Source organism: Gopherus evgoodei, chromosome 6 (assembly GCF_007399415.2).
Source record: "Gopherus evgoodei ecotype Sinaloan lineage chromosome 6, rGopEvg1_v1.p, whole genome shotgun sequence".
NCBI lineage: Eukaryota > Metazoa > Chordata > Testudines > Testudinidae > Gopherus > Gopherus evgoodei.
The window spans coordinates 97,554,587-97,574,010 of NC_044327.1; the positions used below are offsets into that span (position 1 = coordinate 97,554,587).

The window sequence follows — 19,424 nt, forward strand, 5'->3', positions numbered from 1 at the left end:
CTCCGAGAAGTACCGGCTGAAGGGACACTCTAGCCGGCGCCAGAGATAGACTCTATTGCTAGGTAGGCGTAACGGCGGGGGTGGGGTCGCGCTGTCTCCTTTTCCTGTTTCCGGTTGGCCAGTTAGTCTCCTGGCCTCGCGGTTTCTGGTTGTGGAGCTGCCGTTGGAGCCGGCGAGGCAGCGCGAGGAGGGGTCAGTTCGTCCCTGGGGCTTGGGCGGGCTCCCCAGAGACCCTCCCGCTGGGCCCGTATTCCCGCGCGGGAGGCGCCGCCTGCCCACCCTTCCCCGCCACGGGGCAGTGATTCATTCAGCCCCGCCCCTCGGGTGCTGCTGAGCGCTGGGGCGGGCGAAGGAAGCGGGACCCCACACGGGGTGGGGGGGTCACTGGGCTCCTCAGCTCGCTGCGCCCCGCCCCCAATGACTAGTGAAATGAACGACTCGCTCCGGTCCGGGCGCGGGTAGCTGGGCGGACACGCTGCTCCCTCGCCCCAGCCCGGTCTAGTGCGGGGCTCCCACCGCAGTGCCCCGGCCGAACCCCAGCCGCGTTCCCTGCATCGCCTCGCTACCCATCCCGCGTGAACCGCAGATACGCGAGGCCCGGGACTTTTAACTTGGGGGGGTCCCGACGCCTCCGAGGCTGGGACAAGAGTGTAAAAGAAAATGCACTTGGCTGCATAAACAACGTACCTGCTATCAATCAGTTATTTACTGGTCTGAATGGGAAAGGTGAGAGATGGGTGGACCGTGGAAAGCATGTGTTGGAGAACGATCGTAACAGCTGAGTGAAATAGCTGCTTCCCACCCTCTATCTAAATAAATGTGAAGCACTCCGAATAACTGTGCAACGGTGACAGATCTTGCTGTTGCACTGCATAGTCACGATAACTTGCAGTATTTTTATGACTGTGTAATGAAAATATTTTATCAATTTTTTACATAAGGTTTCCCCATTTGGATGATAGAAAAGATGTTTGATATCAAAGCGTGGGCTGAATATGTTGTGGAATGGGCTGCAAAGGACCCATATGGCTTTCTCACCACTGTGATCTTGGCCCTTACACCATTGTTCCTAGCAAGTGCAGTGCTATCATGGAAACTGGCAAAAATGATTGAAGCCAGGGAGCGAGAGCAAAAGAAGAAACAGAAACGCCAGGAAAATATTGCAAAAGCCAAACGAACAAAGAGGGATTAAGTGAGGCAAAATGCCATCCTTTTGCAAAAAAGAGCTTTTGTTGAAGCATTCTTGTACACCTGTATCTTTGTGTGGTGTTGTTTTCATCCAACAATCTTCTTGAACTGACATTTCAACCCCTGAAATTATTCATGTTCTGCTTAAACAGTTTGTGTTGATATCTCGGTCTAATCTGCAGTGGCATTTGATGTGTGTATTTCAACCAGATATCACTTTCCAGCGAGTTTACTTTTGTATGTTTACATGCCATACACTAAAATGAATGCATTGGAGGGGGGGGGCTTGGTTTTTTAAATTGGAACTGCTTTAGGAATTGTTCAAACATGTCAATATTAAATTAAGGAAGAAAAAATTAAAATGTCTGACTTTCTAAAAATACTGCAGTCTTTGGTTTTCTAGAAGCGTAGGCACTTTGTTTTTATACAGCCTTTTTTCTATTGTTGATTTGTCTTCATTATAGTATTTTTTTTTTTTCTGGTTTCAACTTGGCCCTGGCATAGCAGTCCTTGTTTCTGCAGCAGTTAACAGCTTTGTATTCTCATGAGTTTGTCTTATTATATGAACAGTGTTAGCATTTCACATTAACTCAACTAAATTCTTCATGAGTGGCTCTCAAAATCCGCTTCCTGGACTATCAGTCCACTGAGCCTTTTTTGGATAGTTCACAGAAGGAAACTTTTTACAACCAAGCAGTAGGCAAATTACTTCATTTTCACAATATCCCAATATGAACAACTATTGCCTATAATATGCTTCACAAAATGAATGTAGAGATCCATTTGGCAAATAACTAAATATCATTCCAGGTTTAGGTGATGACAACAGTAACTCTGGAGCAGCAGAGGAACTGCTTTGGATATTACCTGCTTTGAAAGGATGGCATAATGAAAAGAAACAAAAGCCTCATGTTCTAATGCTGTAAACATTGCAAAGTAAGTTGGAGCTAAGGCTAACATTTAATTGATTTTTCTGTCCAAAGAATAATAGTAAAAATGAAAAATTTGTAGTTTAATATGCTTTAGCAAATCTTAATTTTTATTACTACTTTAATTCCAATGGGTCTGATCCTGTAGTAGCAATCAAGTTTTAGGTCCTGTTCCAATAACATGTCTCTTAATCAGAGCAAACAGAATTGTGTTTTGTCATACCGGATTCTCGTGCCTAGCTCTTCACTTAGTATGTAAAGGATAAACACCTCTGAAAGCAGATGCTCTATATTATTGAAAGGAGGAAGTGAATAGGAGATGATAAATACCAATACAAATAAACAGGAAGTTTTGCTCAATCAATCTTAGGGCTTGTCTACACTGGCAATTTACAGCACTGCAACTTTCTTGTGCGAGGGTGTGAAAAAACAACCCGACAGCAGCAAGCTTCAGTGCTGTAAAGCACCAATGCAGACAATGCACCAGTGCTGGGAGCCCTGCCCCTCATAGAGGTGGATTTTTTAGAGCACTGAGAGAGTTCTCTTGAGTACTGTGCCATGGCCACATACAAGGCATGTTGATCGTTGCCAGTGTAGACTAGCCCTTAGGTAAGAGTTAGATGTGAAACACTGAGGTGTAATAGTTGGCTTTCTTCTCAGAGTGTTGCTCAAGACAAGTATTGTGAGAACTGTTAGATCTACTGGATTGTCTTCAGTATGGTTACACCTTGGTATTTATACAGTTTTAAAATGGAACAGATTCAAAACTGACAAATAAATTTGGTACTTTTTAAAAAATGTGTTCCTTCTTTATTCTGACTTCTAAAAATGTGTAACAGCTGCAGAGAAAAGGAATGTGCTATCTGTACAATACTTAAGTGTATATTTCCTTAAAGAAAGGGTTCTAAGGAGAATGGGTTCAACATACAGTGGTAAGTGAAAATGATCCAAATTAACTAAGTCTTAAGCATAATCTTCTATTAAAAGTGGTGAGACTTATTGTATGTCACCAATGAATGCACTGTTGTTTATAGTAGACATAGCTCACTCTGTGTGGCAAATGTAAAGGACTCATACTCTTAATCTCCAAATGAAGCATTTGTTAACCAGCTGATGCATTCTGCTTGGGAACATTTGTCTTGTGTTGGAGATGGAAGGCAGGATTTCAACATGCACACAGATTAAAGCCAGATGTAGCCTAGTTAATTTATAGAATCAGAAGGTAGACATGGAAAATGTTATTTGTTTAGTCTATTATTGCAAGATTTCCTATATTAATTTTTTTGTTCAGTCACTTTAAATCCCGTGTGTGTTTCCACCACTTTCCTTTATTTTAATATCCCAGCATGTGCTGGGTGCCCCCCACTACAGCAAAAACGTGTTAGTAAACATGTGGATTCTGAATCTCCTAAAACACTGAAAATCCCAGACGAGGCTAAAGCCCAGGTTTGGACATATGCAGCCTGGGAAAGGATGAAAGGAACAATGATGATTTGTTAGGAATAACTCAGCATGATGGAGCAAGTAATTTAAAAATGTGCCAGGCTTCTTGTAGACACTGGAGAAGTAAGTTAAAAGCTTCTTGAGAGGGGAGTGGCTTAGAGCAGCTCAAGATTGGGGGGGGAGGACAGGGACAGGGCTAAATCTAACAGGTGTAACAGAAGCATCAAAACCAACATCTTTGGTAGATGGGATGGACAGAAAGGTGGTACAAAAAAGGTCAGACAACTATGGCCTAGAAGCTAAACTTGAAAATGATAAGAGGGGAGCAAGGGGGAATTCAGGCAGTGGCTGGTATCAGGTGGGGTAAGACGGTCTACTTTGACTACTGAACAATGTGAGCTTTAAGCTTTTTCTTTTGGCAGCTGCAGGGCAGATACTAGATCCAAATTCACTCTGCTTGTTCTCACACCATGGCATAACCCATCAAAATAATGTATTTTTTTTAAGTATACTACTATTTCCCTTTTGCAAGCAGTAATAACCACACACAGTTTTTCCCTTTATCATATACAATCTTTCATAATGGTCAGTCTCCACCTCAGATACCATTCAGTACTATTTCTAAAATTGTTTGGGAATATGGTGGGGGAGAGAAGCAGTACCTTAGGGTAATAATATAGTTCTGGCCCTTTACATTTCTTTCCAATTCCATGGCCATAAAATTGATAGAATTTAACAAAAGAATCCAAACTTAATTAAAAATCACGTTTGCCTTCATAATCTATGGTTACAATCTTCTAACTTAACATAAACCAGTGATACTCTTAGGATACAAACACATGGTCCATTCAGCACAAGGGTGGGGCTAACTCTGAAAACTAGTGACAGTAAGCACTAACCTCAACAGTGATCATTTTAAGAAACATCTAAGGGGAGAAGCTGGTTCTTTTCAAAGGGTGCTGGGTCAGTGAAGTAAGAGATCAAAGTGTCAAACCATGTATATGGATAGGAAATGAGAAAAAAGAGATGTATCTTTTCTTCAGCTGCTAAAAGTTTCAGCTGCCTCTCAAGGGCCTGAAACCTTAAGTGACCCTTGGACAGGAGCCAAAGCCTCCAGCTCTTCCTGTCTGACAACTTCTGTAATGAAGCTAGGATTTGGTTTGGATAATATACATCGCAAATTAAACATTTTGGGGGTAATGCATAGTTGAAAGACATTCTAACACTGCTATCCAAAGTTGAATATCAAAACAAGGAGTATTGTCTGATATTTTTCATATTTCAATAGTTTTGTTTTGCTGTTGAAGCTGTTACAAGTCTGACGCCTTCAACACAGAATTTGGGGCCTGTATGCCACAGCTTTTAGGGAGACTGAGCCAGAGCACCCTCCACTGCTATCAGGTGTGCTAAGTCATTAACACAAAGCTCAGATGCTTTTACCACCCAGTTAGGACAACCCGTACAGAGCAGGTTTAATAGCACTGGGGGGAAGAGGGACAAAGAATCTGCCCTGTTTACACTAATTTTTACACTTCTACTATCACTGATTCAGCTACACCATTACTAGCCCTTCCTGTTATCCTGATACGAATTTCATTGGTGTAGACCAGGGGTAGGTAACTTGTGGCACTCACACTGCCCAGGGCTTGGCTACCATGTCGTGGGGCTCTGCAATTTAATTTAAAATGAAGCTTCTCAAACATTTTAAAAACCTTGTTTACATTCAATAATAGTTTAGTTATATATTATAGACTTATAGAAAGAGACCTTCTAAAAACAATGTATTACTGGCACACAAAACCTTAAATTAGAGTGAATAAGTGAAGGCTCAATACATCACTTCTGAAAGGTTGTTAGCCCCTGGTGTAGACTTTGCCTAGGAGGTCTTAAATTCCTGGAAAATGAGAGGGCCTCTACACTCTGTGCTTATTTGACTCAGACTGATTCCATATAGCACTTTACACTACTTACAGATGGCCAGCAAGAGAGACACTTGATTTTTACCATCTATTAATGCAGTTACAAAATACAGTCCCCTAACATTAACAAAGAATATAGTCTCTCTATATTGTTGAAGTGCTTTATGTTAATGAGGTCAAACAGACCCTAAAATCACCAAGGAGAGCTAACAGCATTGACCATATTAAAAGGCAAAAACAGGCAAGGAACTCTCTGGGATTCCAGAGAAATACATGATGATTAAGCAACAAATCTAGATTTGATAATGCAAAAGGTCATTTCTAAGCTTCATGTCTACAAATAAACTATGTGAAATCCATTATGTTAAGACCAGATTATAGTTATATTTAAAAAAAATAGGTTACCTTTAAGGAAAAATGCCTGTCAAAAGAAAGTATATGATGACATTTTCCTTTCTCAATGAACTAAATAGAATGAACTCAAGAATAACAAAAGATGACCAATTTCTTAAAAAAAACCAAACAAATTAAGTAGCAGTAGTTTTATACTAAGATATTCTAATTAGTCACAGTAATAACTAAATTCAGTGATGTCTAAGATCTGGCTGTGTAAAAACAAATCAAAATTAATATATCAGTTTATGTCTCACACAACAGTTGATAAATGAAAAAGTTTTCTTCAGTCATGTTGCTTGTTAGAGCAATTATCTGTGCAATTCACTGGCAAGATTTTTCACGTTACAACTGTTTATTTATTACGGCTACTGCTATCTGGTGGGATCCAGGAACCTGGCTGAAAGGTTTTTGCAGTGCTGGCTGGGTCTGGTGAAGGCTCATTCTTTCCATAATAAGATGATGATGCATGGCCTTTAATTTGAGTTTGAACTGGTTCAGCAACAAGTCCCTCATATTCCTTGGTCTGAAGGAAGCTGTCCTTTTCAGAAGCAGCTGTGATTTTCAGTTTTATTTCTTCTCTATAGATTTCATTCTTAAGAATTTCCTGCAAAAAGCCATCAGGCAAGAAGGAAAGTAGTTAAAGCAGATATCAATGTAATTTACACTACTGAAATAGCATCACTAAAACTCATCAGTATCTTTTTTTCTTAAACTTAATTTTATACATTATCTCTTCATATGCATTTGCAAAATAAAGACAGTCAAAGTGCATTGCTTTGTATTACTGCAATTCTAGTCATAGCTAAAAAAATGCTCCAATATTTTGATTGAATTGTTTAAGCAGAGCTGAATTGCACTATTCAAAGCTGATATTAGATCAAAATGGAAGGCTTATGATCAGAATGTGAAAATACACAAAATTTGCTGCATCTTCCACAGTTTTCTGATGTAAGACCTTATATCACACAGTTGTTTCAAATTATCATTTGCATATCACACACATCCGTGATAAAAGCAGAGTTGGAAAATGAGGAAGGTGGTCACTGTGGAGAGAGGGCAAGGAAAAAGAGAAGAGCTGTTAGTCCTACAGGAGGAGGGGAGGCGTCAATGGAGGCAACACCAAATATAAGCCCCAGATTGTAAGGGTGAGTAGGAATCGAGAGGACTTGCAGCCAGTAGGTGCAGGGGATAGACCGGAGAATCACACTATCACCAGGAAAAGGCAGGTCTACGGGATTGGAGACTCCTTACTGAGAAGAATAGACAGGCCTGTAACTAGAGCTGATCAGGAGAACAGATGGGTGTGCTGTCTGCCGGGTGCTAAGATACAGGATGTGGACCTGAGGCTGAAAAGGATCCTAGCGGGAGTGGGAAAGAATCCGTTGATTGTCCTTCATGTGGGAACGAATGATACGGCTAGATTCTCGCTGGAATGTATCAAGGGAGACTATGCAAGACTGGGGAAGACGCTTAAGGAAATTGAGGCTCAGGTAATCTTCACTGGGATTCTGCCGGTTCCTAGAGAAAGGCGACAAAGGTGTGACAAGATTATGGCAATCAACAGATGGCTCAGGCAGTGGTGCTATAAGGAGGGCTTTGGGATGTACAGTCACTGGGAAGCAGAAGACTGTTCTCTCAGGATGGACTTCACCTGAGTAAGGAGGGAAATAGACTTCTAGGATGGAGGCTCGCCCAAATGATTAAGAGAGCTTTAAACTAGGAATTTGGGGGAGATGGTTGGGAGATGTCCAGGTGATCTCCATGCTGGAATTTAACCTTGAGTGGGAAGAAAACAAAGTAAGAGGGGATACAGCCGTACACAGAAGAATTGACATAAGGAGGAACGGTAGTGTAGATACCACACTAACAAGTGATGCTGGTGGTAGAATACCTGTGCCTAACAGGGTAAAGAATGTCAGTGAAGCCAAACGGCAAAAATTAAGATGTCTGTACACTAATGCGAGGAGCCTAGGGAACAAAATGGAGGAACTAGAGCTACTGGTACAGGAAGTGAAACTGGATATTATAGGGATAACAGAAACATGGTGAAATAGTAGTCATGACTGGAGTACAGGTATTGAAGGCTATGTGCTGTTTAGGAAAGACAGAAATAAAGGCAAAGGTGGTGGAGTAGCATTGTACCTCAATGAGGAGGTTAACTGTAAAGAAATAAGAAGTGATGGAATGGACAAGACAGAGTCTGTCTGGGCAAAAATCACACTGGGAAAGAAAGCTACTAGAGCCTCCTCTGAGATAGTGCTTGGGGTGTGCTACAGACCGCCAGGATCTGATTTGGATATGGATAGAGACCTCTATAATGTTTTTAATTAAGTAAACACTAATGGGAAATGTGTGATCCTGGGAGACTTTAACTTCCCAGATATAGACTGGAGGACAAGTACTAGCAAGAATAGTAGGGCTCAGATTTTTCTGGATGTGATAGCAGATGGATTTCTTCACAAAGTAGTTGAAGAACCATTAGATTTGGTTTTGGTGAGTAGTGAGGACCTCATAGAAGAAATGGTTGTAGGGGACAACCTTGGTTTGAGTGCTCATGAGCTAATTCTGTTCAAACTAGATGGAAGGATAAAGAAAAATAGATCTGGGACTAGGGTTTTGACTTCTCAAGGGCTAACTTTAAAGAATTAAGGAAATTAGTTAGGGAAGTGGATTGGACTGAAGAACTTGTGGATCTAAATGCAGAGAAGGCCTGGAATTACTTAAGTCGGAGCTGCAGAAACTATCAGAAGCCTGCATCCCAAGAAAGGGGAAAAAAACCATAGGCAGGAGTTGTAGACCAAGCTGGATGAGCAAGCATCTCAGAGAGATGATTAAGAAAAAGCAGAAAGCCTACAAGGAGTGGAAGAAGGGTGAGATTAGCAAGGAAAGCTACCTTAGTGAGGTCAGAACATGTAGGGATAAAGTGAGAAAGGCTAAAAGCCATGTAGAGTTGGATCTTGCAAAGGGAATTAAAACCAATAGAAAAAGGTTCTATAGCCATATAAATAAGAAGAAAACAAAGAAAGAAGAAGTGGGACCGCGAAACACTGAGGATGGAATGGAGGTTAAGGATAACCTAGGCATGGCTCAATATCTAAATAAGTACTTTGCCTCAGTCTTTAATAAGGCTGATGAAGAGCTTAGGGATAATGGAAGGATGACAAATGGGAATGAGGACATGGAGGTGGATATTATCACATCTGAGGTAGAAGCCAAACTTGAAAAGCTTAATGGGACAAAATTGGAGGGCCCAGATAATCTTCATCCAAGAATATTAAAGGAACTGGTGCATGAAATTGCAAGCCCATTAGCAAGAATTTTTAATGAATCAGTAAACTCAGGGGTTGCACCGTACGGCTGGAGAATTGCTAACATAGTTCCTATCTTTAAGAAAGGGAAAAAAAGTGATCCGAGTAACTATAGGCCTGTTAGTTTGACATCTGTAGTATGTAAGGTCTTGGAAAAAATTTTGAAGGAGAAAGTAGTTAAGGACATTGAGGTCAAGGGTAAATAGGACAAGTTACAACATGGTTTTACTAAAGGTAGATCGTGCCAAACCAACCTGATCTCCTTCTTTGAGAAGGTGACAGATTATTTAGACAAAGGAAATACAGTAGATCTAATTTACCTCGATTTCAGTAAGGCATTTGACACGGTTCCACATGGGGAATTATTAGTCAAATTGGAAAAGATGGGGATCAATATGAAAATTGAAAGGTGGATAAGGAAATGGTTAAAGGGGAGACTACAACGGGTCGTACTGAAGGGTGAACTGTCAGGCTGGAAGGAGGTTACTAGTGGAGTTCCTCAAGGATCGGTTTTGGGACCAATCTTATTTAACCTTTTTATTACTGAACTTGGCACCAAAAGCGGGAATGTGCTAATAAAGTTTGCGGATGACACAAAGCTGGAGGGTATTGCTAACAAGGAGAAGGACCGGGATATCATATAGGAAGATCTGGATGACCTTGTAAACTGGAGTAATAGTAATAGGATGAAATTTAATAGTGAAAAGTGCAAGGTCATGCACTTAGGGATTAATAATAAGAATTTTAGATATACATTGGGGACACATCAGTTGGAAGCAACAGAGGAGGAGAAGGACCTTGGAGTATTGGTTGATCACAGGATGATTATGAGCCGCCAATGTGATATGGCTGTTAAAAAAGCTAATGTGGTTTTAGGATGCATCAGGCGAGGTATTTCCAGCAAAGATAAGGAGGTGTTAGTACCATGTTATAAGGCACTGGAGAGACCTCATCTGGAATACTGTGTGCAGTTCTGTTCTCCCATGTTTAAGAAGGATGAATTCAAACTGGAACAGGTTCAGAGACAGACTACGAGGATGATCCGAGGAATGGAAAACCTGCTTTATGAAAGGAGACTGTAAAAGCTTGTCTTGTTTAGCCTGGCCAAAAGAAGGCTGAAGGGGGATATGCTTGCTCTTTATAAATATATCAGAAGGATAAATATTAGGGAGGGAGAGGAATTATTTAAGCTTAGTACCAATGTAGACACAAGAACAAATGAGTATAAACTGGACACTAGGAAGTTTAGACTTGAAATTAGATGAAGCTTTCTAACTATTAGAGGAGTGAAGTTCTGGAACAGCCTTCCAAGGGGAGTAGTGGGGGCAAAAGACATATCTGGTTCTAAGACTAAGCTTGATAAGTTTATGGAAGGGATGGTATGATGGGATAGCTTAATTTTGGCAACTGATCTTTGATTATCAGCAGATAAGTATGCCCAGTGGTCTGTGATGGCATGTTGGATGGGATGGGATCTGAGTTACTGCAGAGAATTCTTTCCTGAGTGCTGGCTGGTGAGTCTTGCCCACATGCTCAGGGTTTAGCTGATCGCCATATTTGGGGTCGGGAAGGAATTTTCCTCTGGGGCAGATTGGCAGAAGCCCTGGAGGTTTTTCACCTTCCTCTGCAGTGTGGGGCATGGGTCACTTGCTGGTGGATTCTCTGCAGCTTGAGGTCTTCAAACCACAATTTGAAGACTTCAATAACTCGGACATAGGTTAGGGGTTTGTTATGGAAGTGGATGGGTAGGGTTCTGTGGCCTGCTTTGTGCAGGAGGTCAGACTAGATGATCATATTGGTCCCTTCTGACCCTAAAGTCTATGAGTCTATAAAAGGAAGCACCTAAGATCCTTTGTAAAAAAAAACTTAAAGATCTGATTTAGTTTCATAATCCTGGAGGTAATGTAGTTGTGGCAGAAAACTGTGCCAATGGAGCAGGACAGAATGAACCAGATGCTTCACGTAACAACCTCTACAAAAAATTATTAGCACAGCAGCAATCACTAATAGTGATACTTGCCATCTTGCTGATAGGAAAATCAGAAAGATTCCAAAAAATAGGTATGAGTAGAAATAAAGCAAAATGGGGAAATAGTGCCCAGAAGTGTCTGAAAATAAGAAAAATACTAAATAGTGCCCAGAAGACTCTGAAAATAAGAGAAATATTTAATAGTGAAGAAGTGAGTTTTGATTGCCCTTTTCTTTATCTGCTCAGATATATCCCACACTAGGTGATGTTGTATATCAGTAATAAAACTTCCCTAATGCTTAGATTGTATGAAATAGCAAAGACTGAAAAGCAAAAGCAGGAAAGATTACATGCTTTTTATAGTAATTTCCACTCAAGGATCTTAAAACATTTAAAAAACTTTTGTGAAGTAGGTGGTTATGACACTCTGGGATACAATCCTGACCAGTGAGGTGTTGTCACCTCTTCCCTGCTACTTGAGGTGTCTTACAATGCTTTCTTGCTATCGCTCCCACCTGTGCCACTAACAAAGAGCCTGCCAGCATGCAGGTCGCAGCCTGAATATCTGTGTATAGCCACAGCTCTGATCCAGCAAATCTGACCTTAGGAGCCTGTCATCAAACCCCAGCCATCCTCTGGCTTCCAGCCTTGGGTTACTACTTACACGGTGACCCCCAACACACACTCAGTCCTGAACTCCCCCCCCACACACACACACACAAAATGTGTGTCTAGTCCTCTCCTGGACAGTACAGATATATTACTTCTGTTGCTCCTCTAAGGAGATCAGTATAGAACAGTCTGCTATGATAAATGGAGTTACCGAAACAATTGACAACACTAGATGAGTTTTATTTAAAGACTAAACCAAGTTTATTTAAACTACAAGAAGATAGGTTTTAAGTGAGTACAAGTATAAAGCATCAGAGTCAGAAACGATTACAAGAAAAACAAAAGATAAAATGCTAAACTTAAGCTACACTTGCTTCAAGGTGAAATTCTTACCAAAGGTTCCCAATAACTTTGCTGACCAAGTTTCTGGTCAGGATCTGCTCTTGGAGTCCAAAGGGTGTTTCTTTTTTCTTCTCAGGTAAGGGAGAGAGATGGATAGGGAGAAATAACTTGGGGTGTTTTTACCCCTTACTTTTCTAGTTCAGTTGCCTTTTTAAATGGATTTTCCAGATGGTTACCCCTAGAAAAGTTCCTTCCAGCTATGAAGATGGATATGTGGGGTCTCCTGGTAAAAGAGGTTTCATGCTATCGTTCGCTAAAATGCAGATTTGCCTTGATCCCTCTTGTTGTTTTAAGGACCTTGTTTACTACTTATATGTAAATTAAGGCAAATACACATTCCTTTGTTTGAGAGCTGCTTTGACCAGTCCTGCCTAATTGGGGCTGCATGGGTTTAAACATGTGCTACTAATATCATTCAGGAGGAATTCTTAACTTTTCATATAATGTTGCTACACGTATTTCATCATGATAATATTGCCCAGTGAGTTATTAGTTTACAAGGCATATTTTTCTCAAAGATTATTACAATCGTGTGCAGGGTGTGAATACAGGATATGCGTTCTGTTCCGGTATTATCTCCACTATCTAGAATGGGAATAAAAATTATCTAGAACAGCAAAATAATGATTCTTCATCATTGTCAAGATGTAATATAATGAATTTACATTGTCCCCCAAGTCCGCCCTCATTTACCATTACTCTAGTGTAAATCTAGAATAATTTAACTGATTTCCAAGGACTTCTTCCAGATTTGTCTTGTGTAAGTATTTCACCGTTAAATAATCAAAATGTATGTTTTTAGTATCTGGGAAGTGTTTACAATCTGTTAAACGGATATTAAAATTGGTACTGAAAAGGTAGGGATCTAGTCCATTTTGTTTTTGAAATAGTTATTTACTAATCCCAAATCTTTGCAAGTGATATTAATGAAATGAGCCTTACAGGATCAGATGAAAATAGTTTTAACTAAATCCTGTATGTTTTAGGGTCCATTTTATTCACTGGTTTGTAACTGTAGTTTGGCTTTACAGGCTGCGCTAATGTTAATTGTTTCAACAGCTTTTACTGGCTAAAAGTCACACGGAAAATAAAATAAAAAAATCTCTGATATCTACACTATCCTTGGCTGTTGTGAAATTGGAGTTTTGATTTTGCCTGGCACCAGGATTTCACCATAGAAATCAGAAAAGAAATAATCTATTGTATTTTTCTTATTTGGTATTAATCAATATTGCAAAGTTTAAGAATGAATCATTTGCAATCTACATACTTCAGAGGCAGACCTTAAAATGCAAGAATCTGTATTAATTCAATTTATGCATAAAATTTATGCAACTAATATATACATTTTTAGCAGAGGTTTGTGTGCGAGAAACTCCTGATTTGAGTATATGAGTCAGGAGTTTTGTGGAAATTTGCACATTTGAAAAACTGGCCCAAGCAGATAATGTTACAGATAGTTTTCTTGTAAAAATCTTGTCTGTGGATGCTAAAGGGTTTTGTTTTGTTTTGTAAAGATAGGCACTGTCCAATCAAAATGTATAATTTTCATATAAACAAGATTCTACAAAACATAAGACCAATACAAATGTTTCTGTATTTCTTAAAATTTCAGTTGGAAAGTTATTTTTCAACAAACATTCCACTTGCAGCATTTGCAACCAAAACATTGCAGGAATGATAACTTGAAAGAGAAGAGAAACAGAAGGAAAACTTACTTCATGGATTTTCACTGTTGGTATTGAAATGCAAAATACAAACATCAGTGTATATGTGACAGTAAATTGGGTATTTTTAATAGTTTAGTTTTAATTTAAGGTGTTGTGAGTAACACAAACAGAAAAATAGGCTTAGTCTTAAAAGGGTTGTTTTTTAAACATTTCACACAAGCAAACACAGATGCTAAAGGTAGACCTTGTTTAATGCACGTTAGAGACAATCTAAATGTGTTTCACCACCTCTCCTAGCTGTGTTATCAATCTATAACTTGTGTTTTATCAGATTCTGTTCACTTTCTTGGGGCAGTTCACCTGGAAATTAAATAGTGTTCTGAACATTAAAAAAACAAAAACAAATAAAAAACAGAAAAGGAACATTTCCCAGTTTGCAAACAGAATTCAGAATGTGTTTCAAGACACTGATACCAGCTGGTGGTCTGAGTACAAGACTTCGGGTGAAGTAAATCCTGAGTTCTAATTTCAGTTCTGACCCTGACACTATTTGTAGCCTCAGACAAGTGTGTCTTACATTCTGTCTAAATTTCCCCATCTGTAAGATGTGGATAATTTAACTTATTTTAGAGGAGGGTGTTAGTAATGATCATTTATGTTTTGAAGATGAAAGGAATTATTATTAGACTTGAAGGATTCAATTTCAGCCAGCAAATGGCACTAATTTTTTCTTTCCCCCTCCACTCAAACGCTGACCAAACAAACCTCACTATTAATAATCTTAAGCAGAGACAGAAAGTGTCATGATAAGCATGACATATACTGTATATAGAAGTCATGAACAACTGGTGCACTCTTTTGTTGTCAATTCTAGAGGTCAGTTAATAACAAAAGCGAAATATGTATATTACAGGGTAGATAATCAGATTTTAAAAAAATGGATTTTTTTTAAATTTAAATTGGATTTTTTGATAAAGTGCTTTTTGAGGAAAACACATGTATCTGAAGATAGTTTTAATTAAGATACATTATAGCTCAAAGATATCTCATCATGGAATAGGGATTATAAATTCTATTTCTATGGTATGAGACAATATATTCATGTAAAGTTTAAGAAAAGTTTTGTAAATGAGATCCAGTAGTTCATGGATTAGGGACCCAAAGGCTTCTGTATAGATTATTTAGGTTAATCTTTTTATCTACCCAATGGGACTCAGTGCTAAGTCTAGAAGATACCATCAGATATGCTTAGTTTTGCAGTTCTCAAACTGTGGATTCATGTCTCCAGAGATAACATGCTTGTTAACAACAAAAATGTTTTTAAAAAATAAATAATATATAGAGGCAAGAAATAACAGACCTCAACCCTACTATCCCTCTGCAAATTTGTGTACACAGAGTCAATCCCTTACCCCTCTAAAAGGGCACAGTTTTAAAAAGCTCAATGAATAGAAGATTGTTGGGGGCTGAACAGATCTGGACAAGGAGAAGTAGTCTGGAGATAAACGTGAGAAGCAAGGGACAGGCAGTAGAAACAAAAGTGAAACTGTATGAACAGCATATTCCAGAAGTCTTTCTGAGTGTAGCCTTCACTGATTTGAGATCTACCATACTATTCTCTCACCAGAAGGGAAAACCTATAACAGCAGCAGGCTGTAAAAAGACCCAGTTTGGGTTTCATCTATCTCTGCATTGTAAAGAATATGTATTAAGGTTATACTAACCAACAGGAATGCACTTCTATGTGGAAATCCATGATTAAATCGAGTCTTCCTGACTAGTGATGTAAATCATGATTTCAATCAATTTGATTTAAATCAAATCCATCCTGGTATTGTAAGTTCAGTATTATGATTGTATTCCTGAATGCTGTAGATCTCAACTTCTAACGGTATTACAGTTTTAGTTACCAAGTTTAAGATTTCCTATTAGTGCAAAAGTAAGTCAAAAAGTGAAAATTTAAAATTTATAAAAACAAGAAACAATTCCTTCCAAGACTAATTATGATTAATATATTATATATACACCCATAGTTCATTTATGGGGAAAATAATCATTAAAACTCACAAAAAATATACTGTTCCTTAGATATCAGGCTTTTTACCAATTCAGCTTCAAATCCTGTCTGCAGTATCCAGCCCAAGTAGTTGCAAGAGGCATTAGGAAAACATCCTTTGCAGTCTTGCTGATTTCACCCCTCTCTACATGAGGAGTAGATTGTAGATCAGAATAGCAGCCATGAACCCTCCCTACAGCACACATTCACATTGACTTCCTCAGTGCAGGCTAATGCGCAGGGAATTCCTATGGAATTCCCCCCCCCCCGCCCCATTTTGCACACCAGCACCATACAGTACCCTCTGTGCCTCAGGAGAAGAGAACAGGATAGGACTCTTTAAGGAATTAAGAGATTGCATTTACACTGTGACTGGAAAAGTTTTATAGATAAACATTCACTGTGCTATATACTGTATGGAAGTGACAGGTATGGAGAAGTATTTTTAACTGTTGCTCCACGATTAGAAGAGTGACTTAGCTTCTCATTTAGGAAATTTGTCACTAAATTGAACTGAAATATTTTATAAAAATGACCTAATTTAGTTACTGACTGCCCAAATAAACATGGCTAGAGGGCATTTCAGCAGAGGGCTCAATAAAAGAATATTAAAGCGTAATGTGCTCTGACCTTTAGGGGAGTCACAAGCTCAATTCTGTCCAATAAGTATCAGTGATATAGCACTAAATCCATTAGCCAGCTATACTTGTGGAAGTCCTGACTCGATTCTCATGGAATATAAACTAAGGATGTCAGGATTTTGAAGTTGAAATTCTCAACAGGTAGATTTTAAGTGCTCATATGATATCTGAAGAATGCTGAAAGTGCTCTTTATTACTCAGAGTAGAGCAGAACTCAGGAGAAAAGATTCATTAACTGAAATAAAAAGATTAACCATGAAGGAGAGAGGCAGCTGCATTTTGCAGTAGCTGGAATCTTTACATTGTTTAGACATTCACCTTCAGATACAGTGAGTTACAATAATCCAGTCTGGATATGACAAGTTCCTGGATTATTGTGGCAAGGTCCTCATCTGTGAGGAAGGGGCAAAGTGTGCTAGTAAAATGGATGTGAAAAAGTCATTTTTGGTCACTGAGGCTACCTGTTGTCCAGGTTTGGTAAAGAACAAAACAGGACCCAGAGGCTTCACATAACTTTACTGCATTGGGGACTGTATCCTTCCTATGGAATGCAAGGATTCTAGGGAAATGTTTAAGATGGTTCTTCAAAGCAGTTCCCGTCAATCAGCATCGCTTTTGCCTTGCCTAGTTTGAGTCTGAACCAGGTGCTTCTCATCCAGAAGATGATCTCCTGCAGCAATTCTGGACATCTGAGTGATGACCACCATCAGCATGGCCATACTGGGTTACATCAATGGTCTATCTAGCATAGTATGTTGTCTTCTCACAGTGGCCAATGCTAGATGCTTCAGAGGGAATGAACAGAACAAGTAAATTTATCAAGTGATCCATCCCCTGTTGTCCAATCCCAGCTTCTGGCAGTCAGAGGTTTAGGGACACCCAGAGTATGGAGTTGCATCCTTGGCCATCCTGGCTAATAGCCATTGATGGATCTATCCTACATGATAGTTGTTGCATCAGTGAAGAATGATATACACATTTAGGTATCATTAACGCAGTATTGGCAGTAAAGCCCATGACATCTGACTCTCTTCCAACTGCCTTTACATAGATATTGACAAAAAGAGAGGATTGTCTGGATCCCAGCAGGACTCAACAGGTTAAGTTCTTCAGGGAGAAGGAACAGTTATCCATCACCACTCTTGGTGTTCTGCTGGAAAGGAATGATTGGAGGCAATGTAGTGCTGTGCTGTATACTCCAGCTCCTTGAGTGTTAATGTATTTATCAGTACCTTCCAGTCTAATGTGCCAAAAACTGCAGAGAGGTCCAGTAAAATAACCATGGCCATAAGGAGTTTGTCTTTTAGTGCTACCTGGGCTGTCTCTGAGTTGTGCTCTGATCTGAAGCCCAAAGGCAAGGCATCCAGGATGACAGCAGATGGCTCATGATGGAATTTGGTAGTTTCTACTTTCTCGATTGTGACTAAAAATGGGATGTTGAAAGTAGGACAGTAGTTGGAGAGATTTTTGAGTTGATATTTGGATTCTTGAGGATGGAGCAGACCTCCTATGAAGGTGTCATTGATATCTGTCATTAGTAGTTGGCATAGTTATTCTTTGCTCATTGTTGCCAGCCAGCTATGGCTCTGTGTTGCAAGTGTGGCTGTAATTTTTTTTAAGGGCTTTTTGGTCTCTGGTAAGCATGACAGGGTCACAGTTTGAGAATGGTGGTGGGATTAGGGAATACAGGCTGGTCAGGAATGGAGTTTTCATATATAGTTCCGTTCATATCTGGTTGATCTTTTCAGTGAAGTTTGATGAATGCGTTTTACAGCTTGGGTTCTTCGTCTGGGTTATATGCTGAAAACTGATGATTGATTGATTAACCAATTAATCATGTGGAAAGTTCTGCTGCTTGTGATTCTACTGTAGTAGTGGTTGTGGAGTAGAAAGCTGGGTTTTGCCTCTTTTGCAGTGGGAAAAATCTTTAGTGTTGGCAGATGGATTTAAATTTAAATGTCACGGGCATTCTAAATTTTCATGTGTGTTCTTAATCTGATAGATCTAGTCTCTGAACTATGGCGATTTTCTCAGGCAGGGCGTGTGAGTGAGGAGCACGAAGTTAGAGGGTCAATGCAGTGGACAATAAGTGGACTGCTGTACAAACCACTGACACCTTGGCCTGGCAGTGGAGTAGCTTGGTTTTCTAGAGAGAATTGAAAACTTAGGCTATGTCTACACTACCGCAGTACGTCGACCTAAGTTACACTGCTCCAGCTACATGAATAATGTAGCTGGAGTCAACATAGCTTAGGTCCACTTACTGCGGTGTCTACATTGCACTGGGTCGATGGGAGAAACTCTCCTGTCGACTTACCTTGCTCTTCTTGTTCAGGGTGGAGTACCAGGAGGATTCCAGAATGTTCAGGTGTCAATCAGTTCTTCCAGCATTGCCCATCAGGAGTTCAAAATTCATGAGGCAAGGCCCAAAATCATAAGATTAAAAGAAAATAATGAATTTGGGGGGAGGATGGTTTTGTGCCTTTTGGCTTTTCAGTCTCAAGAGTTTACTTGATTAATGTTTTTATCAAGCAGGACAACTTAAAAAAAATGATAGCTGAAATTCTCACAAAATTACTGAACTCCAGGAGCTGGGGCTTTCAGGAACCCTCCCCCATGTATATTGTGAGACTCAATACAATCGCAAGTGTTTAGCAACACAGAAAAATTTCCCTGGTGGGAAGGCCCTCACTTCTGAATGACTATCTCCGCAATTTCACAGGCCTCCATGGGTATGTCTGCACTGCAATTAGACACCTGGGCTGGCCCATACCAGCTGACTTGGGCTCACTGGGCTTCAGGCTGAAGGGCTGTTTAATTTCAGTGTAGATGTTCAAGCCTGGGCTGGAGTCCAGGCTCTAGGACTCTGCAAGGTGGAAGGGTCCCAGAGA

At 39.8% G+C, this 19,424-nt stretch overlaps 2 protein-coding genes across 3 annotated transcripts in view; one reads left to right on the forward strand and one right to left on the reverse strand.

The window, feature by feature from the left end:
* The first annotated feature begins 89 nt into the window (after nt 1-89).
* On the forward strand, nt 90-1,654 carry SMIM15 (small integral membrane protein 15). Of its 2 annotated transcripts, none has more exons than XM_030567308.1 (2): nt 90-192; nt 941-1,654. In XM_030567308.1, the coding sequence occupies exon 2, from the start codon at nt 956-958 to the stop codon at nt 1,190-1,192; it is 237 nt and encodes a 78-aa protein (XP_030423168.1). In that variant the 5' UTR covers nt 90-192; nt 941-955; the 3' UTR covers nt 1,193-1,654. The 2 variants fall into 2 exon arrangements, with proteins under 2 accessions (XP_030423168.1, XP_030423167.1); XM_030567307.1 differs by lacking the exon at nt 90-192 and adding an exon at nt 340-726.
* Nucleotides 1,655-5,626: 3,972 nt separating this feature from the next.
* The window catches only part of NDUFAF2 (NADH:ubiquinone oxidoreductase complex assembly factor 2), a 142,926-nt gene continuing 129,128 nt past the window's right edge, over nt 5,627-19,424 (reverse strand). Inside the window, exon 4 of the mRNA XM_030567306.1 lies at nt 5,627-6,479. Coding sequence (XP_030423166.1) covers nt 6,228-6,479 — 252 coding nt within the window. The 3' untranslated portion in view covers nt 5,627-6,227. The remainder of the gene's footprint in view (nt 6,480-19,424) is intronic.